The sequence below is a fragment of the Esox lucius genome, chromosome 5, assembly GCF_011004845.1.
Source record: "Esox lucius isolate fEsoLuc1 chromosome 5, fEsoLuc1.pri, whole genome shotgun sequence".
NCBI classification, from domain to species: Eukaryota; Metazoa; Chordata; class Actinopteri; order Esociformes; family Esocidae; genus Esox; species Esox lucius.
In genome coordinates, this window is record NC_047573.1 from 34,315,105 (window position 1) to 34,337,795 (window position 22,691).

Here is a 22,691-nt window from a genome sequence, read left to right on the forward strand (position 1 = left end):
GTGAGTTTGAATCCAGTCCTCAATCGGTTCCCATTGACCGTTGTTACATCATTTTGTTCTCAACGAATTACACATTGTACAGTAAAGATTTTGATCTTTGATATATTTCCTTAATTGAGACCCGATATGTGATTAAATTGTTCCCATAATTTTTTTTGAGCAGTGTATAATGACAAATGTTCCTGAAAATTACACAGCAAGCCGTGTATTTCCGCTAGATATCAGCGACCAGTGACCAGTTGGATGCATTTGTGATGTCAGAATTCCAAAGGCCAAAAAAAACACATTTCAGCCATTCCAGAGGCCGATCTAGCACTAAAGTATTTCACTGATGTTTATTCCTCTATAGCAGATAAGCATGCCCTTTATCAGGATAGGAGTCAAGCACAGATGCTAGAAAAACAACTTCTTCCTTGGGCTGACAGAGTTTGAACACATTGAGAAATCTATGTAAAAAAAATATTAGAAAAGAAAAAGCAGACTGATACGTAAATACACTATCTATCTGTAATGGTTAATTATTGTCCCGGTGGCTGGTAGGCAGGAGATGCTGAAATACATTATTTTAATTGTCTTCTCAGAAAACAGCACAGAAAACAACAAAAGGCCCACCACCAACCCAGAACTGTATTTAACACCAACAATGAACCACACCGAGTGTGGAAAAATACTTAACTTAAATAAGATCCCCAATTAGAGGCAACATGGGCCAGCTGCCTCTAATTGGGGACAACCAAAAGTGACGAGTAGCGATGCCTAGAGGCACCTCTGCTATCAGGCCCTGAATATATCCCCCAGGCACAGAGATGCCTAGAGGCACCCCAAATTCAGGACTAGACAGATATTCTTCCAAATTCTTGAGATAATGTTGAGCTCTATACGTGTTATTGATCAAAATGCAATTGCCACTTTGTTGCAGCATCTCTTTGGGGGGAAAAAACCTATACTTTCCCCAAATGAAAGAGAAATGTCTGCTAGTCCAGGCTAATTGGTTAGTGCTGCTCCAAATATCTCTGGAGCATAAATACATATACAACTCTGGAAAAAATTAAGAGACCACTGCACCTTTTTCTTTCCTTTCCAAAAAAGTAAAAAAGAAAGGTTTTGAGTGAGGAACAGAAGGGTTAAAATTAAGAAACCACTGCAAATTAAATGCTTCTGTCCTCATTCAAAATGTTCCTTTTCAACTTTTTTGGAAAGGAAAGAAAAAGGAGCAGTGGTTAAAAAAATATCTGGATCTCTATTTAATCAGTAATTCTAAATATTATTAATCAGTAATATTTAAAACAGTAATTTCACTAAAGTTTGTAAAACCACTCGTGCTCCCGTGCTCAACATTATAAAAGTATTTTATATTTTTGATCACTATCCATTTTAAATAGTCATGTTATTTTATAATTACATTACTATTTATTTTACTTTGAGCAATTTTAAGAATTCAGCCCCTGTAATGTTCATAATGACATTTTAAGATTTTTCTGAATTCTTTATTTAAGAATATAATCATTTAAAATGGAGAACATTTAACATGATCGCAACTCGTCACACAAGTGGATGCCCTTCCAAAATATCCCCATAAGCCACAAGAAAAATAATAAATGTAAAGTAAAATGCCAAGCCAAACATAACATATGGAGATTTGTTGACCTCCCTTGCTGTGTCTCTGGTTACTGTGCATATTTCAACAACAAGAAGAACACTAAAACAAAAAGGCATTAATGGGAGGGTTGCTAGGAAGAAGCCTATGCTGTCAAAAAACAGCCAAACTGCTTGTCCTAAATTTGCTAGAGAGCACCTGGAGGTTTCTGGAAAGTCATTATCTGGATCATTGAATCAAAAATTTACCCTTTGGTCACAATCAAAACCATTACGTTAGGTAAAAACCCAATGCTGCCTACCACTAAAAGAACATTCCCAACATTCAAGTATGGTGGTGGTCAAGATCTGCCGCTGCTTTTCCTCCTCTGGACCTGTTTGACTGCACATCATCAACACTGATTTTATTTTTTACATTAATTAAACCTATCAAATTTAAAGCAGTAATTCAAACTTACATTTTATTAGTTCATCCAATGTAAATCAATTAATTTGGTTCAACCTGAATTTTTAACAGTAAACCCAAAGTAAGTCTGTCAATTTTTATATATCCCAGCATGCCCTTATACATATATATGTGAGTGATACCCACCGATGAGTGTGTTTGTTGAACTGGTTGTTGCTCTCAACTTGCAATCCGGAAGTTAACATCTAGTGAGCACTAAAACAATTCATACTGTTCAGGTAATGTAAATACATGGGACTCACAGCAAGCATGCGTGTTGGATTGTTACAGGACAGGTTCTAGGCATGAATGTCTAACCACTTGGAAAAGCCAAAACCGATATGGGAGAGGGGGCCCAAAAGCCAGCAATGGGTTCTAAATGTTACCAATTAGACTCCAGCTGAAAGAGTAGGCTACTAATGTAAAATAGTATCACCCACAACACACTCAGAACAACTGAATGAGTAGTGAATTGCTTATAGGACAGAACCAGGTTAACATCAGGTTACATCCACTAAAATAAGCATTTCTTTAATGGGTGCAATAAATCCAAACACTTAAAGGTTGTATTAGGTTAGAAAAAACAAGATTATTAATGTAATCAATGTGTCATGGAGAACAAAAGATATTAAAACAAACTTCTAGCAGCAATGGAAGAGACCCAAAGCAACAAGATAACGACCCAAAGCATTAAAAGTAATCTACCATGGAATGGCTCAGGGGTAATTAGACATGTTTTGGATTGGCCAGGTCAACATTCTCACCTTAATCCAATCGACTTGCTGTGTCAGGACATGAAGTGGGCAGCACATGCCTGACACCTCCCGAACTTCACTAAATTGGCTGAGTTTTGTAAGGAGCACTGGGCAAATACACATCAAAAAGATAACAGAGACTGATTAGTGGCTGTTGGAGACATTTACTCCAAATGATAACTGCTAGAGGAGGGTGCCACAAGCTATGTTTCATACGAACATAATGACCATCCCTGTATCGTTCACATTATTTTAAGCAGCACTGTATGTGCCAATGTGTGTGGCCCATGTCATTAAAAACAATTAGATTTTAACTGTGGAATTGAATTGTAATTTGTGGTACAGTGGATATAAAAAGTCTACACACCCCTGCAAAATGCCAGGTTCTTGTGAGGTAAAAGAATGAGAGAAAAATAAATAATGTCAGAACTTTTTCCACCTTTAATGTGACCTATAATGTGAACAATTCTATTGAAAAACAAACTGAAATCATCCTTTCTCTCCCCAGGGTGGAAAGACACCAAGCCAGTGCAACCTGGTGGTGGTGGTAAAACAACTTCCAGTCAACCTAGCATGCCCAATCCTCCACCTCCAAGGCCAACCAAACAGTGAGTGAAGCCAGAGGCAATTAAACCTTATTAAGCCATACCTCAAAAATACAATTCACTGATTTACACTATGAACCCGATCAGATGTTATTAATATGAGATATACAGAGAATATGTGCTTTTATCTAACACACAATTAACACTCAATATTCAGTGGTTCAGTGGTAAGGGTTGCAGTATAGTGTCCTTACTCATGCTTCCCTTTTCTTTCTCTGAGTAGTTTGGACCCCTCTATCCAGGATCGCTGTGAGGGTGGTTTTGATGCTGTTGCAAATATCCGAGGAGAAGTTTTCTTTTTTAAAGGTAAGAGAATAGCCCATCAGCCTGTGACAGCAGCAGAAAAATATTCTTACTCATTTGCAGAAATGCTTTTTTGACTTTCTCTGCAATTTTCATTGTGACAAATAATACAGCTTTCTTGAATGTTTATCAATTTTATTATGTTTTATTATAATGTTTATTTTTATTAGTTTATTATGTTTGATCTCTGTTAAACTGGAATTCTGAGTTGACTGATGAAGGTCTTTGACCGAAACGTTGCAGCTTTTCAATAAAATATAACACTTGTAAGCATTACCAGTGTGCAAGAATATCTCTATTTACTATTGCACACAAGAGGTGAGTGATCAGTTCCTTATTTTTTAAATTGTAAGTTGAAATTGGATTGTAGTCTCTTCTGAAATCCTAAATATGCTATTTGGGATTTGTCCAAGGTACTAGAACTAATGATGTTCATTAAATCAAACAAACTGTTGGTTCATGAAAGATCTACTGTACTGTACGTTGTCTTGCCCAGAGATCCCCATTCACCTAATTATTTGAAATTACAGTTTCAAATAAAGTTAACAGCAAATATTGTTATGTAAAATATGTTAAAATAGGACTGACAACCTGGGGCTTCAAAGCCACTTGAAAGGCAATATGTAGCATCTGCATTCCAAGGTTTACATACAGTGGATTTCAAAAGTATTCATGCCCATTCAACATTTCGTTGTGTTATATGCAATAATATGCAATCAAAACAGATTTAATCACTAGATTGTGCTAGTGGTGTGTGGTTTGTAGATTTTTCACTTTGACATTATGGAGTTTTTTGTTGATCAGTGGCGCTAAACTCCTAATTAAATCCATTTTGATTTCATGTTATAACACAATGAAATGTGGAAAAGTCCAACATGTGTGAATATTTTTGAGAGTCAATGCAGATCATTGATGTTTTTACATAAATTATTTTTGTTGTTTTTACATAAATTATTTTTCAGGTCCACATTTCTGGAGGATTCAGAGAACTGGTTTTCTGGTCTCTCATAACCCAGCCCTGATTAAAAACTTCTGGATAGGGCTCCCCACTGGAACCAACAAGATTGATGCAGTTTATGAGAGGAAGAGTGACAACCACATCATCTTCTTCATCGGTGGGAAATGAATAAACACTAAACAAGACCTAGGCTTAGTTAGCAGAGTTAGTAATCGGATCCCATTTATTAGTGCAGGCAACATAATTTTTTAAATCAACAGTTCTTACTGATATATTCAAGTAGTGTAGATGTTGACATGAAGTTTGGACTAGGGTTTATCATTTATAAAGGATAGGTTACTGATGCTTGACTGCATGAGACCCGATGAGGAAAACACTCTGGAATTGAGTAGTGTCGCAATTCCACTTGTCATTAATGTTTCAATCATATGTTTAATTTATGTATATTGCATCCCATCCTTTTATAACAGACTAGTTACTCATGAAACAGCAGAATGCCACTATATATGTTGTATTTTAACAGATTAACAGAACCCTATGATCTACTAATTACTTTTACAGATGTCAGCCATTAACACATTTCTTCTCCCACATTTCCAAATGTAGTTACAAATGAGATCCATCAGCGTATGATGAACATGCACATTAAAACTAGTCTATTTCAAAATACTACCTGAGAAACAGCAAAGTATGTGGTAATTTTTTTTTGTTACCAGATAATATACCATCCATAACATAACTTCACACCATCCTCTTAATGAAGCATATTCTTTCCCAGAGGTTGTGTACTTTACTCTGACATACAGTGGGGAGAACAAGTACACTGCTGATTTTGCAGGTTTTCCCACTTACAAAGCATGTAGAGGTTTATTGAGAGGAAAAAAATAAAGTTGCCCATGCCTTTGCAGGTGCTCAGTACTGGGTGTTCAAAGACACTATGGCCCTGCCGGGCTACCCCAGGCCTCTGGCTGAGTGGGGGATGAGGACCAAAGATGGACGGGAGGTGGAGAGAGTGGAAGCTGCTTTTGTTTGGGCCCACAATGGGAAGACCTACCTGTTCAGCGTGGGTGAATTCTGGAGGTTTAACGAGGGTAACAAGGAGGAAGGCAGAAAACTAGAGGGTGGGTATCCCAGGAAGGCCACCCTCTGGGGAGGGGTGCCCACGGAGCCTGATGACATTATCAGCTGGGGAGAAGGTGAGACCTTGAGAAAGACTTGAGCCTTAATGAGATATGGCTGCAGTGTTGATGTTATGATTGTGATAATTGAGGGTTGTTCTATGAAATGGGCAGACTTTCTTGGGACATGTGACCTGACAGGGAAGAATTTTGCATGGACACCCTGGTGTGAGCTCTGAAACAAAAGTTAGTTCATATTAGGTTAAAATGTGCATAAGGTTGAAGCATGCCAAACTCAACTCTGCCTATTGTCCATCCAATGTTACCTTCTAGGAGACGCTTACTTCTTCAAGGACAACCTCTATTGGGTGCTGAAGAGAGGAGGACTTGACCAAGATAATGTCACTCCCAAATCCATTGCAGTGGATTGGCTCAAGTGTCAACAAGTGTCCACAACCACATCTCTTCTTCCAGCTGATCCTAATCCAAGGGGAAGAGACTGCAGCTGTTCATTGAGCAGAGCATCTACAACGGCAGTTTGCAGTTGGCTAATTTATCTATCTACCATGATAGTATTCAATTGCTTTGTTTTACAATAAATCATTGGTAATACAATACAGTCATTTCTAATAATACTACATAAGGAAAATTTGAATGAGCATTTCAAATATATGAGTCATCTTTTGCTCACAGTGTACTGTTTTCTTGTTTTAATTTATTTTGTATAAATTGTTTGTGGGCCAAAACAAATTCCATTATGTGTTGTTAAACTCACTTGGCAATAAAGTTATTTCTGATTCTGTTACCTTCATATTACCTTGTGTAGTTGCAATGCAAATGGCTGTTTTCCTATTACCATGCAATTGAACAGTATTAGGCTACTTCTTTCCATTTAGTTTTACTGTGAACTTCACTGTAAACTAAATCAAAGACCTTCCCTCCTAACTTGCAATGATGATGACAATGCAAAATCTCTTCCAATTGATAACTCTGATTTGATTTTGTACACAATGACACCAGCATGGTCGAGGGAGGACTGAGGAAGTTGGGGTGGGCTGTAACAACTAGTACAGATTTACTTTCCTTTGATTGTCAGACCATGTAAGCTAGTGCAAGGCAAAATAGCTAACATCTACACACACTCACAATAGGTTTCTGCAATTACTCTAAATGTTTGTGAAATATTTCAAAACCGTGGGATGATTGCATCACTAGGGGCAGCTGTCAAAAATACACCTGAAGAGGTAGCTCTACTAGAGAAGTTACAATTGCCTGCACAAGTAGCATTTCTAAAAATAAAATAGCTCATGGGAAAATTGATACTGAGGAAAACAAGGGTAATGATTTGGTTGACAGAGCTGCAAAGGCAGCTGCAAAACAATCATAATCCTCTGTTACAATTTGGAAACTTCTGCACCATTGATACATTCTCCCACATCAAAGAGATGCAAGCCAAAGCACCTATAACTAGTGATGGGACACATGAAGCTGAGGCTCCGAGGCTTGCTTCGAAATTTCAACCGAGTTTGCTCAAAGCGAAAGTGCCGAGGATTGATCCTTAGAATAAAATACCACAGTGATTGCAGACGTCACAGATTTTTGAACATGCTTGTTTTAAAGGACAAGTCGTTTCCAACCAGTAGTCTATAGGGTGTTTGTGCTGTCTTTAACTTAACATGAAAACATTAAATACATTTTCACCTTTTTTTACTTTTCCAACAAATAACTTATTTAACCCATTCACTTAACTTTAAAGTTCAGAAGGTCATGCTGTGTGCTGCCCTCTACTGGTCAGAGTTAATAATTCAGGGAAGCATTTTCTTCAGTAGAACTCTGACAGGCAACAAAGTCAGTGCTGGATTAATGTTGCTGAATTTATTTCTGATACGCTTCTGCCTTGGAGACTATGTGCCTGTAAGTAATGGTTAAACATTTTTAATCACTTGCATTGGTAAGAAATGTCATGTTAGAAACGTTTTTATGTTTGGCAAAACTTGTGCTCTGTTAGCTAGCAGTACAGCTGTTTCAGTTTTACAAAACAAAACAACAAGAGGAAATAGCTTCAGTAAAATACAAGAAAAGTCAAGCCTTGTGTGTTTATTGGAGGACTTTTGAATGTTCACTGGCTGTCTAGCTTTGTACAAGAGATCGCATTGTAAGGGCAGCACAGCGTTCCAAACCTTTTCAGGCGAGCATGGTCGTTGTAGGTCAACAGAGCCAAACTAAGCCACTTCCCAAAAAGGAACAAAAAGCCTCACGTTAAGCAATATTGGGGAGATTATGGGCGTTGCGTGAAATAGTATGATTAACCTTCAAATCACAAGGATTGTAACTGATCAAAAACAAGGTGATTCATTTACAATATTGAAAGTTGAGTAGGCTATGTAATATATTGAAAGAAACAAAATTACAGAAATCATACAGCCTTAAAAATCTTCATATAAACTTTGCAAACACTGTACAAAGCATTTAGCAATTATATTGCCAAATAACTTTTCTCAAAAATGATTCCACAGCATCATACACATACAACTATATTGCATCTGAAAATGGGAGAACCAATTTAATTGCAAGTTGTTTATTTTGTCATTAATTATTAATGTCATCAAAATGAATCCTTTAAAACATGCATTCTGTTAGCTCATATCTCTGTAGATAATCTTCGTTTTGACAAGAAAACAAATCAAGAAACCCAGTGACCACATAAAAACAGAGCCATTAATTTGCAAACAATTTCACTATTTCCAACATCATATGAGTATAAAAGGAAGTGAAATCCTGTCACTTTGAGGGCTGTCAGTAGGAGTTCAAGACACACATGTGAGTAGACTTTGACCTGGTGTCCCCTACTAAGGTAATGTGATATTTCCACCTAGGTTGAAATATCACACCAACCCATCATATATTATAACTAAATTGATCTATCTTATTAACTAGCGTATTCCAGTCAGGTGTGCTAGATCAGGGTTAGAGCATAACCTACAGGGGATTGCTCTCCATGAGCAGGGTTGGAGAGCCTTGTTATTAACAATTATTTGTATTATTATGAGTTCCTAATATTATTATTATTGTATGGAGATCTTGCTAGAATATGGTCACATTTATTGAAATGCAATTATTTAGCATATTGGTCTAATCTTTTGAATTGAATTTACCAATGTTTTTTAAGGTCCAGTGCTTGCTTTGCCCACAACATTTGTCATATAATAACAATACATCTGGAATGTTGAATCTTAGGGCTAAACATTCCAAACCTGTAGATGTCACACCCCTGTCTAACACTGCAGGTGCTGCATCAGAATCCAGTCACAGTACGTAGCCCAAAGTTTATATTTGCCTAGAAATGCAATGAAAAGTATTAATAAAGTGTATACTGAAACAGTGTTTTCTTTGTGATAGGCTCCAGACAACAAGAGCTGGATGACGCTCTTCTGGAAATGATTGTAATAGATGCTCAACCATTTTCAATAAAAATGGAGGTTTTAAGGCTTTTGTTAATCTGATGGACCCTTCCTACATCCTACAAAGTAGAAAGGCTTTGAAGACAATGATGGCTAAGAGGTATGCTGAGACCAAGGAGAAGGCCAAGACTGAGGTGGGGAAGGTTGCAGCAGTTAGTCTAACATCCGACATGTGGACATTGATTAATAGTCTTCTCTGGCAGTGACATGGCACCATCAGAGTGGAAGCTCTCTACCAAACTTTTGGAAGTTGCCAAGTTCATGAAGACTCACAATGCAGCAAATATTGTAGAGGCAAAATCCACTCTGATCACAGAATGGGGATTAACCGGAAAAGTTAGTGGTATGGTCACTGATGGTTCAGGAAACATTAAGGCCTGTATTTATATCCTCAAAATATCCTCAAAATTGTACACAGTTTTGCCCATTGCCTGAACTTGGTGGTGAAAAAAGCAATTGAGTCAACACCTGAGCTTGAAGAAATCCGTGCTCTGGGACGCAAGATTGTCATCCAAGTCAGGACAAGTACAACAGCTATGGAGGGGCTGTCAAATGTTCAGCTTCAGATGAGCAGGCCTCAACATAAGCTGATTCAAGAGGTAGAAACAAGTTGGAACAGCACGTTTTCAATGTTTGAACGGCTGTACAAGCAGCGAGAGTAGTCCTCCCTACTCTCAGAAAAGACCTGCTACATTTTTCATCTGAGGAATATACATACATCTTCTATCACTTCATCCGGGGCCAGGTCGCGGGGGCAGCAGTCTAAGCAGAGATGCCCAGACTTCCCTCTCCTCAGACACTTCCTCCAGCTCTTCCAGGGGGACAACGAGGCGTTCTCAGGCCAGCCGGGAGACATAGTCCCTCCAGCGTGTCCTAGGTGTTCCCCGGGGTCTCCTCCCGGTGGGACGGGACTGGAACCTCTACCCAGGAAGGCGTTCTGGAGACAACCGAAACAGATGCCCAAGCCACCTCAGCTGACCCCTCTCGATGTGGAGGAGCAGAGGCTCTACTCTGAGCTCCTCCCGGGTGACTGAGCTTCTCAACCTAACTCTAAGGGATCGCCCAGCCACCCTGCGGAGAAAGCTCATTTCGGCCGCCTGTATCCGGGATCTCGTCCTTTCCGGTAAATCGAGAGCTTCGCCTTGCGGCTCAGCTCTTTCTTCACCACGACAGACCGATACATTGACCACATTACTGCAGAAGCTGCACCGATCCGTCTGTCAATCTCCCGTTCCATCCTTCCCTCACTCGTGAACAAGACCCCTAGATACTTAAACTCCTCCACTTGAGGCAGGCACTCTCCATCAACCTGAAGTGAGCAAGCCACCCTTTTCCAACTGAGGACCATGGCCTCGGATTTGGAGGTACTGATTCTCATCCCCACCGCTTCACACTCGGCTGCAAACCGTCCCAGTGCATGCTGAAGGTCCTGGTTGGAAGGGGCCAAAACGACAACATCATCCACAAAGAGCAGAGACGAAATCGTGTGGTCCCCAAACCTGACACCCTCCGGCCCCTGGCTGCGCCTAGAAATTCTGTCCATAAAAATTATGAACAGAACCGGCGACAAAGGGCAGCCCTGCCGGAGTCCAACATGCACTGGGAACAAGTCTGACTTACTGCCGGCAATGCGGACCAAGCTCCTGCTTCGTTTGTAAAGGGACCTGACACCCTTAGCAAAGGACCCAGGACCCCATATTCCCAAAGCACCCACCACAGAATGCCGCGAGGGACACAGTCGAATGCCTTCTCCAAATCCACAAAACACATGTGGACTGGTTGGTCAAACTCCCAAAACCCTCCAGCACCCCATAGAGGGTATAGAGCTGGTCCAGTGTTCCACGGCCCGGACGAAAACCATTACTGTTCCTCCTGAATCTGAGGTTCTACTATCAGCCGTATTCTCCACTCCAGTACCCTGGCATAGACTTTCCCGGGGAGGCTGAGAAGTGTGAACACACCCTCCGGTCCCCCTTCTTAAAAAGAGGGACCACCACCCCGGTCTGCCATCCCAGAGGCACTGTCCCCGACCGCCACACGATGTTGCACAGGTGTGTTAGCCAAGACAGCCACACAACATCCAGAGACTTGAGGTACTCAGGGCGGATCTCATCCACCCCCGGTGCCTTGCCACCGAGGAGTTTCTTGACTACCTCTGTGACTTCAGCCCGGGTGATGGTCGAGTCCACCTCTGAGCCCTCATCCTCTGCTTCCTCAATGGAAGACATGACGGCGGGATTGAGGAGATCCTCGAAGTACTCCTTCCACCGCCCGACGACATCCCCAGTTGAGGTCAACAGCTGCCCACCTCTACTATAAACAGCGTTTGGTAGGGCACTGTTTCTCTCTCCTGAGGCGCTTGACGGTTTGCCAGAATCTCTTCGAGGCCAGCCGATAGTCCTTCTCCATGGCCTCACCGAACTCCTCCCAGGCCCAAGTTTTTGCCTCCACAACCACCCGGGCTGCAGTCCGCTTGGCCTGCCGGTACCCGTCAGCTGCCTCAGGAGTCCCACAAGCTAACCAGGCCTGATAGGACTCCTTCTTCAGCTTGACGGCATTCCTTACTTCCGGTGTCCACCACCGGGTTTGTGGATTGCCACCTAGACAGGCACCGGAGACCTTATGGCCACAGCTCTGTGCGGCCGCTTCGACAATGGCGGTGGAGAACATGGTCCACTCGGACTCTATCTCCAGCCTCCCTCGGGATCCAGTCGATGCTCTGCCGGTGGTGGGAGTTAAAGATCTCTCTGACAGGAGACTTGGTCAGACGTTCCCAGCAGACCCTTACAGTACGCTTGGGCCTGCCGAGTCTGTCCAGCTTCCTCCCCCGCCATCGGATCCAACTCACCACCAGGTGGTGATCAGTTGACAGCTCCGCCCCTCTCTTCACCCGAGTGTCCATGACATACGGCCGCAGGTCAGATGAAACGACAACAAAGTAGATCATCGACCTACGGCCTAGGGTGTCCTGGTGCCACGCGCACTGATGGACACCCTTATGCTTGAACATGGTGTTCGTTATGGACAAACTGTGACTAGCACAGAAGTCCAATAGCTGAACACCGCTCAAGGGGGGCGATCCTCCCAATCACGCCCCTCCAGGTGTCACTGTCGTTGCCCACGTGGGCGTTGAAGTCCCCCAGTAGAACGATAGATTCCCCAGTCGGAGCACTTTCCAGCACCCCTCCCAGAGACTCCAAGAAGGTTGGGTACTCTGCACTGCCGTTCGGCCCGTAGGCACAAACAACAGTGAGAGACCTTTCCCCCGACCCGTAGGCGCAGGGAAACGACCCTCTCTTTCACCGGGGTAAACTCCAACACATGGCGGCAGAGCTGGGGAGCTATAAGCAAACCCACACCAGCCCGCCGCCTCTCACCATGGGCAACTCCAGAGTGGTGAATAGTCCATCCTCTCTCCAGGAGTGTGGTTCCAGAGCCCAAGCCGTGCGTAGAGGTGATCCTGACTCTCTCTAGTCGGAACCTCTCAACCTCACGCACGATCTCAGGCTCCTTCCCCGCCAGCGAGGTGACGTTCCACGTCCCTAGAGCTGGTTTCCGTGTCCAGGGATCGGGTTGTCGAGGCCCCCGCCTTCGACTGCTGCCAGATCCTCTCCGCACCGACCCCTTATGGTCCCTCCTGTAGGTGGTGAGCCCACGGGAAGGCGGCCCCACGTCGCTCGTTCGGGCTGAGCCCAGCCGGGCCCCATGGGGAAAGGCCCGGCCACCAGGCACTCGCATACGAGCCCCAACCCTGGGCCTGGTTCCAGGGTGGGGCCCCGGCTGCGCCATACCGGGCGACGTCACGGCGCTTGAAATGTTACTCCTTAAATCAATGTCTCGGGGTATTTGGTCAATTTCACCAAGCCGCAGTAGAAATGTCAGAGGAGAAGTGAGTGAAAGTAATTCCGGATGATCCGGATGCTGAAATCTTCGGTTCATGAAATGAGTTCCTAGATAACATCAGACATGAGCTCACGACTAGGTGCAAACCTATCTAAACGGCTCAGTGAAAGATTTGCATTACACAAGAAAAAGAGCTCTCTCTCTCTGGCAACTTTGCTAGATCCACGTTTTAGGTGCTGGGTTAACCACACAAACCTCAGCATCAACAGCACGGACCTCAGCATCAACAGCACGGACCTCAGCATCAACAGCACGGACCTCAGTATCAACAACACAGCGAGTTGAGTTGATGCCGAAGAGGTCGATTTTGGTCTCATTTGACCAGCACAATTTCACCTTGTTCTCCTCTGAATCATTCAGATGTTCATTGGCAAACTTCAGACAGGCCTGTACATGTGCTTTTTTGAGCAGGGGGACCTTGCGGGCACTGCAGGATTTCAGTATTTCAAGGCTTAGTGTGTTACCAATTGTTTTCTTGTTGACTACGGTCCCAGCTGCCTTGAGATCATTGGCAAGATCCTCCCATGGAGTTCTGGCCTGATTCCTCACTGTCCTCATGATCATTGCAACTCCATGAGGTGAGATCTTGCATGGAGCCCCAGACCCAGGGAGGCTGACAGTTCTTTTGTGTTACTCCCATTTGCGAATAAACGCATCAACTGTTGTCACCTTCTCACCAAGCTGCTTGGCGATGGTCTTGTAGCCCATTCCAGCCTTGTGTAGGTCTACAATCTTGTCCCTGACATCCTTGGACAGCTCTTGGTCTTGGCCATGGTGGAGAGTTTGGAATCTGACTGCTTGCTTCTGTGGACAGGTCAATAAATCAGTCCATTTAAGACTGTGCTCCTAATCTCAGCTCGTTACCTGTATAAAAGACACCTGGGAGCCAGATATCTTTCTGATTGAGAGGGGATTAAATACTTATTTCACTCATCAAAATGCAAATCAATTTATAACATTTTTGACATGCGGTTTTTTTTGTTATTCTGTCTCTCACTGTTCAAATAAACCTACCATTAAAATTATAGACTGATTTCTTTATCAGTGGGCAAATGTACAAAATCAGCAGGGGATCAAATACTTTTTCCCCCTCACTGTAACAATGTAACATTGAATGTAAGTTTGTCAATTCATGGCTTTTTCAATTAGATTTAACAATATAGGTGCTGCCTTGAAAGCCTACCCAAAGGCCACCTACCTAGAGGTAGTTGAAAAGATTGGAGACACCCTCCAGCAATCACCTGCTCGGCTGAAGAGTAAGAAAAAGGTATGACTGAAAATTACAATAATTATTTTTTAATGGCTCATTGTGTGCTTGTACCGAAAGGTTTGTTCTAAAGCAGTGAGCAAAAACCTATATTATTGTCTGTTTTGAGAATTGCACTTCTCATGCTTACAGTAACTTCACACAAATGCATGTGACTCACTTGCTGGAAGCTATTAACAGGATGCTATACAAAGAAATGTTTATTGTTGGGGAGCAGATTTTTCATATCAGGGAAGTAGCCTTTCGGTATGAAGCTCTTAATTTACTTAATTTAATTATCTTTGATCATCATGAAGAGCAAAATCACCCAAATGGCCAAAAAGCAAGGTGATATACAGTGGATATAAAAAGTCTACACACCCCTGTTGAAATGCCAGGTTTTTGTTATGTAAAAGAATGAGACAAATATAAATCATGTCAGAAATGTTTCCACTTTTAATGTGACCTAGAATGTGAACAATTCAATTGAAAAACAAACTGAAATCTTCGAGGGGGAAAAATGAATAATAAAAACCTTGTCAGGCCAATGTGCAAAATGTGTAACTTTGCGTGGACTCTAAGTTTATGAAACCATTGGGGGGATAATTCCCAAATGTCCCAGAACTATTCTTTTCTGGATATGATGCTGTGGCAAATGGGCCTTTCCACCCTTCTCCTGGCAATCTTCCTCAGCTCCTGCATTGTCAGGTAAGAGCAGAATATAATGGCTCTGCCAATCTTTCTTTTTCAGCTTCCCCATCTTGAAAACTTCCCTTGATGAGATCCCAATGGGAGGCAACTGTGTAGGGCGGGCTGGACCTGCTGGTTGACATCAGAAGGTTCAAGAACTTGCCAGTCTTCTCCCTAGGGGACACTGATGCGACACTAATGCAGCTGGCAGGGGAGAGTTTGTGCCAAAACTTCTAAAATGGGAAAACTGTACAAAACATTCTGTACTTCTTAAATGGATCATATGAAATGGACAACACTCTGAAATTAAAGATGACAGTCTGTAATTTAATTTGAAAGTCATAACATAGATTTGTAGTCTAAAACGCTGGAGTTCCCTGTGAAAGCACCTGCTTTCAATATACTTTATATTGATCATTAACTGAAGTGTTTCCTTTATATTGGTAAAACCTCCACAGCATGGATGAATGAACTTTTCAGGTCGTGGTTGGCTTTCAAATTCCTGGGAAACAACCTCCACTGGGAAGACATCATTCTGGTGTATAATATATGTGCTAGCTAAAGCAACTCAGATGTTTCCCTTACCATCTAATGTTCTTTTGCTGAGTTTTACATTTTCGTTCAGTTTTAAGCACTAACATCAGATACTATATATACAGTACTAATATTAGTTGTCACTTGCATAATGATTAAGCTCATAATATCCTCGCAATTTTGCAAACAATTGCATCATTTCGTTCAGGCAAGTATAACATCAGACGCATTATACACACTTGAGTCAAGGTATTCACAAGTGCAATGTGACAAGGTAACATAACCATATGTTATGTGTGAATAATACAGTCCCTCAAGACTCATGAACCAGATGAGAAGTTTAATCCTTTAAATCTAATTCACAGAACATGGCAAGAATTACATTTTTCTGAGTCATATGGATTGTACTGCAATTTAGTTTAGACCCTGAGCATATTCAGTGCAAACTAGTGCTCAAATCAAAGTAATACAAGTAAATAATAACCATAAATAAATCATACCGAACACGCTCATCTAAAACTGACCTCAATCATCCTAATACAAATCACCATCATAAAAAAGTATTGCTTTGCAATGTGATGACTACAGTGGGGAGAACAAGTATTTGATACACTGCCGATTTTGCAGGTTTTCCTACTTACAAAGCATGTACAAAGCATGAGGTCTGTAATTTCTGTAAAATCCAGAAAATCACATTGTATGATTTTTAAATAATTAATTTACATTTTATTGCATGACATAAGTATTTGATCACCTACCAACCAGTAAGAATTCCGGCTCTCACAGACCTGTTTTCTTTAAGAAGCCCTCCTGTTCTCCACTCATTACCTGTACTAACTGCACCTGTTTGAACTCGTTACCTGTATAAAAGACACCTGTCTACACACTCAATCAAACAGACTCCAACCTCTCCACAATGGCCAAGACCAGAGTGCTGTGTAAGGACATCAGGGATAAAATGGTAGACCTGCACAAGGCTGGGATGGGCTACAGGACAATAGGCAAGCAGCTTGGTGAGGAGGCAACAACTGTTGACGCAATTATTAGAAAATGGAAGATGTTCAAGATGACGGTTAATCTCCCTCGGTCTGAAGCTCCATGCAAGATCTCACCTCATGGGGCATCAATGATCATGAGGAAGGTGAGGGATCAGCCCAGAACTACGCGGCAGGACCTGGTCAATGAACTGAAGATAGCTGGGACCACAGTCTCAAAGAATACCATTAGTAACACACTACGCCGTCATTGATTAAAATCCTGCAGCGCACCCAAGGTCCCCCTGCTCAAGCCAGTGCATTTCCAGGCCCGTCTGAAGTTTGCCAATGACCATCTGGATGATCCAGAGGAATGGGAGAAGGTCATGTGGTCTGATGAGACAAAAATAGAGCGTTTTGGTCTAAACCCCACTCGCCATGTTTGGAGGAAGAAGGATGAGTACAACCCGAAACCTGAAGGATCTGGAGAAGGTCTGTATGGAGGAGTGGGCCAAAATCCCTGCTGCAGTGTGTGCAAACCTGGTCAAGAACTACAGGAAACGTATGATCTGCTTTTCTGATGTATCAAATACTTATAAATATATAATACTCATGCAATAAAATGCAAATTAAGAGTACCTATGATAAAAGTTACAGACTTCTACATGCTTTGTAAGTGGGAAAACCTGCAAAATCAGCAGTGTATCAAATACTTGTTCTCCCTACTGTATTAGATTAGATTCAACTTTATTGTCATTGAACAGCACAGTATAATAACTTATACTTATATAGCGCCTTTCATAATACCCAAGGTCACTTAAAAAATGAGGGGGGAGGGGGGACTTGGGGGTTAGGGATCAAAGGACTTATTGAAAATAAATTTTTAAGGTGCTTTTTGAATATGGGCAAGGATGGGGCAGAGCGGATGTGGAGTGGTAGACTGTTTCACAGTTTTGGAGCATTATGTGAAAAAAATCACTCTTCAAAGGTGTACCTAACTGAAAGCAGTCAAATACAGTTATATACGGTATACATACAGTTAGGTCTGGAAATAATTGGACACTGACACAAGTGTAGTTATTTTGGCTGTTCACCAAAATATATTACAGTTAAATAATGAATATTGACTTAAAGTGAAGTCTCTCATCTTTAATTTGAGGGTATTCACATCCAAATTGGAGGACGTCTTTACTGATCTTTAATAGGTAGCCCCCTCTTTTTCAAGGGACCAAAAGCAATTGGACAATTGACTCTGTTTCATTAACAGGTGGGGGTTAATACTTCATTATTTCTTCATCAGTTAAGCAGGTAAATGGTTTGGAGTTGATTCCAAGTGTGGCATACTCGCATTTGGAAGCTGTTGCTGTGAACCCACAACATGCGGTCAAAGGAGATCTCAATGCAAGTGAAAAAGGCCATCCTTAGGCTGCAGAAAAAATCCATCAGAGAGATAGCAGGAACATTAGGAGTGGCCAAATCAACAGTTTGGTACAATCTGAGAAAAATAGAATGCACTGGTGAGCTCTACAACACAAAAAGGCCTGGACATCCACAGAAGACAACAGCGGTGGATGATCGTAGGATCCTTTCCATGGTGAAGAAAAACCCCTTCACAACATTTAGCCAAGTGAAGAACACTCTCCAGGAGGTAGGCAAAAAAGCAAGCCCAGTTGTGAAACCGCATTCTTTGGTCAGATGAATCTAAGATCAACCTGTACCAGAATGACAGGAATAAAAAAGTATGGGGAAGACTTGGAACGGCACATGATCCAAAGCATACCACATCATATGTACGGTGGAGGCAGTGTGATGGCATGGGCGTGCATGGCTTCCAATGGCACTGGGGTCAATAATGTTTATTGATGATGTGACAGAAGACTGCTGTATTAATTCTGAAGTGTATAGGGATATATTGTCTGCTCAGATTGAGAAAAATTCAGCAAAGTCGATTGTACGGCGCTTCACTTTACAGATGGACAATGACCACCAAATATACTGCGAAAGCAACCCAGGAGTTTTATAAGGAAAAGAAGTGGAATATTCTGCAATGGCTGAGTCAATCACTTGACCTCAACCCGATCAAGAATGTATTTCACTTGCTGAAAACAAAACGTAAAGCAGAAAGATGCACAAACAATCAAGAATTAAAGCTGAAAGTCTGCACTTCAATTGAATCTCAGATGTTTCATTTGAAATCCTTTGTGGTGGCGTATAGAGTCATAATTATAAAAATTTTGTCAGTGTACAAATATTTCCGGACCTAACTGTATATATATAAGCATAAGCAATTTGGAGTTCCTTTTCATATCCAATACAATAATGACCCAATATAAAACCAAGTAAAAATTCAAGAAATACAAGTGTAAAGATTGTGTAATATTATAACATTGCTTCAATACATATTGGATATAGGCTATAGTATATCACGTTTTACACACACACACACCTTATGACATCAAAAAAGAAACATTTCACATTTCACAGAATTGATTGACAGTTTACATTTTTAGGAAATTGTGCAAATAAAAATAATATAACAATCTTATTTCCACACCTAGTAATTTGTCAAGTATCAATTGGTGTCTCAGTGGGATAACAAACTTTATCCTGGCAAGACCTGAGACAGAGATCTGTTTCCATAATCAGAGAGGAAGTTGGGTTGCTGTTTTGTTAATGCTTAAGGACATCATTTTTCTTTACGTAATTACATGTAAAGAGAGGGCATTTATTAATTAACATTAAATGGCATCAGTCTCACATTTTCAAAAGCTCCTTAAGCGTAATTTCCAGTCTTTCCCCTGGTTCCAACTGTAGTCTTTGAGGAAAGTTAACAATTAAGCGCACAATAAAAACTAAGACAACATTAGAATACAGCATTTTAACATGACAACATAAAACTTTTGGCAGCAGCTGAATACAATGGACACTGGCTGATAGGTAAGAATCCAGAATGGGACTACGTATCAACTGTTCCTCTCAGTAACCATGAGTGTCATAGAAGATCAGATGGAAGAACAGGAAGAGAATGGCTCTGGAGGATAAGAAAAACAGAAAAACTAAAGATATACAGTTGCTCAGAAAGTAATCACACCACTTTATCCACAGTTTGTTGAGTTATTGACAGAATTTATGAAATCCTAAAAATATTTTTTGCTATCAATGAAATCACAATATCCAATAATGACAAAACAAAACCACATTAAGAAGTTCCTGAAATCTCTCATGTACATAAAGTATTCAGACTTTGTTGGATTATGCCTTTGGAATTGATCATTGCTCTTTGGATATGGCTTTACTAGCTTTGTATACATGTATTTGGGCAGTCTCTACCATTCTTCACAGATCCAATTAACCTATGTCAAATTCAGATGGTTAAAATAAAAGGAATTAAATAATTATTTACAGAAAACTAATTTTATAATGGCTGATGAAGCTGGATGGAAAAAGGAATGGGGGGGAACATACACTGATTTCAAAAGGGGTGAAAATATTGATGAACCAGAATGTTGATCTAAACGTACAAACTGTCCTGAAGGACACTCAGGGAAGATGAAACTGTCTTACAAACAGATCTCAAATGGTCTATGGCCCAAAAAAAGATATTTAAAAAACATCTATAAAAACCTCTTGAATTTGTTTGGAAATGATCATATTATATTAGGAGAATACAACTATGTTGATTGTAAAGGACATTAATAGTAAATACATTGTGTCAACTGCCACTTTGATGATTGATTTGACAGGTGGATGGGACTTCCAGTGTGACGTATACAGGTGGTGTGACTTCTGGTGTGACGTATGCTGGGGGTGGTACTTCCTGTGTGACATTTGTTAGGGGGTGTAACTTCTGGTACGGCGCATGCATGTCCGGTGAATTAAATATGGCAGGGGGGTGTGTAGTTTGTAATTTGTTTTTTTTGTTGTGTTTGATGTTTAACAATGGGGCTCCAGGGGTTAGATCTTTTATATACCCAGACATGCGATGTAACGATAATTCCCGATTAAATTCCCAAGGCAAATTATGTTAAGATTACTAGCAAGATATTTCATGTTTAACGAAAGGGCGTTAGGGTTCAGGAGTGTTATATACCTAGGCAGTTGATCACGATAAGTGCTATGTGTGTGCAACAGATTAATGTTTTACAACGCGATAGGTGACTGGCGTGGTCTGTGTATTTAAACCACACAGACCCCAGTGTTGGTCATTCAGACTAGCCAAAGTAAACCTATGTGTACATTACAAAACATGGTGGATTGTACAGCGATCAACATTGGGTTTGAAACAACAGTGAAAACTATCAGCTTAACCGCTGCACAGCTAGTTGGCAAGAAAACACATTTGGGTGACGGCAACATGATGAAGATTCCACCCCTGAAGAAACCAGTGCAGCTTTTAGCTCGAATTCATCAACTACACCAGAATATGCTAGCACATGTGTGTGTTATAGAAATTTGTCAAACTGATGTATTAGTGAATAGGAAAATACTGAGTCCCTGTGTTTAACAAATGGAATGTGGATTGTTTTTGAAATGTGGGAAAAGAAGAGGTGTTGAGGTAAACGCAAACCTTTTGTCAGAATGGGGGTAGACACAGATCAATGAGTTTTAGGACAGGACAGAGGAAGAAGGGGAAGAAGAGATAAGGAACGTATGTTGTCTTCACAGGATAAATATGCAGATTCTTAACCCTATACATTCTTGTATAAGTATTGAATGTATTTCCAACAGCTTCAGAGATCTCACTGACCTTTGTGTATCTCTCTATTTGCAAATATAAATTAATATAATGTAAATTGTGTTTTAGAGCATTTTGGTCTCTGTCTTACCCGCCTTAGAAAGAGTTATAATTGATGGAATTGCCATCACAATTTGGGGGCTCATGCTCATGTCCTAGACAGGGCAACCATGCACGGGCAGAGACGGGGTCTCTGGAGCCTAAATCCTCCCCCGAACTTAGGTTAGTTATGCGAGGGGTGAGAGACAGGGCGCCCAGCTGGAATGAGTTTTGGAATTAATCTGTAGAGGTACCTGGAGTCAAATTTTGAACTCAGGAGGTAAGAACACAATACCGATAAATAGGGTTTAAACTGTTAACAGTACAGTAGTGGGACCACTGTTAGATGCAAAGGACTGAAATGTTTAATTACGCATGTGGAGCATGTTAATCGAAATAAAAATAGGTCAGACATTTCGTCACACATAGATTAATGGGGTACCTTTGGGAGTTGTTAGGTTTTCCGGTTAATGGCAGTTTCGATCAGGATCTGATGCATGGCCTCTCAGGCAGATTGGCGGAATATGGATGAGGTAATATACAGGAGTTGCAGAAGGTACTATGGCAAGTTGTTTGGAAGACGTAGGCTACGGTATGTGTACAACGGTGGCTGGTGAGAGCTTTAAGGATGCTTGTATGGGGTTTACTTATCTCTATGTTCTAGCTCTCTCCGCTTAGGTTGTTGCAGATTTGGACTGTTCTTCTGCCGCTAGGCCGATTGCTGGGAGACCTAGGAGTTTTTTTGCATCGTCCCAGCCCACGTGGCTTTTAGATATGGTGCTACAGATCGTTGGCCTCGCAATTCGTCTGACTCAGTTAAAAGAGACAGTTCCCACAAGAATAGAGACAGTTCCGGCTATTGCGATGGAATAACCGTGAACGACCCAAGTAGAACACGTAGGAACACTAACCGCCTGCTGATGGTCAGAGGACACGGACCAGGGAGCATCCACCTGTGAGACCAATCTATTAAATGGCCCCGCATACTCATGTTATGCACAGACTTAATGAACAAGCATTTAGAGAACATGTAGATTATCAAATTAAACCCACAATGTTTCTTACAAATAATTGTAAACAGAATACATTTTTAGTTGATTCTGGAGCGGGACATTCTGTCCTTAGAACCCAGGAATGGTGCCCACTTTGATAATTGAGTGGTAGGACTAAATACAGTAGGGGCTAATGGAGGACAGACCACTGAGCGATTTACTACCCCTCTCAGTTGTAGATGACGAAGGTCAGCTTTATCCAAAACGTTCATCTCTAATGTCCTGTTGTGGTCTAGTTAATTAGTTGGCCAGAGATTTGATGACACAACAAGAGATC

The 22,691-nt window shown here is 41.3% G+C and overlaps 2 protein-coding genes across 3 annotated transcripts in view; one reads left to right on the plus strand and one right to left on the minus strand.

The window, feature by feature from the left end:
• Positions 1-6,574, plus strand: part of mmp25b (matrix metallopeptidase 25b) — a 36,730-nt gene extending 30,156 nt beyond the window's left edge. For both annotated transcript variants that reach the window (XM_029120113.2, XM_034292475.1), the window contains 5 exons: positions 3,305-3,404; positions 3,625-3,707; positions 4,667-4,819; positions 5,571-5,858; positions 6,114-6,574. In XM_029120113.2, coding sequence (XP_028975946.1) covers positions 3,305-3,404; positions 3,625-3,707; positions 4,667-4,819; positions 5,571-5,858; positions 6,114-6,379 — 890 coding nt within the window. In that variant the 3' untranslated portion in view covers positions 6,380-6,574. The remainder of the gene's footprint in view (positions 1-3,304; positions 3,405-3,624; positions 3,708-4,666; positions 4,820-5,570; positions 5,859-6,113) is intronic.
• A 12,048-nt stretch (positions 6,575-18,622) lies between these two features.
• LOC105030609 (transient receptor potential cation channel subfamily M member 4) overlaps positions 18,623-22,691 on the minus strand; it is a 194,322-nt gene continuing 190,253 nt past the window's right edge. The window contains exon 27 of the mRNA XM_010904569.4: positions 18,623-19,619. Coding sequence (XP_010902871.1) covers positions 19,591-19,619 — 29 coding nt within the window. The 3' untranslated portion in view covers positions 18,623-19,590. The remainder of the gene's footprint in view (positions 19,620-22,691) is intronic.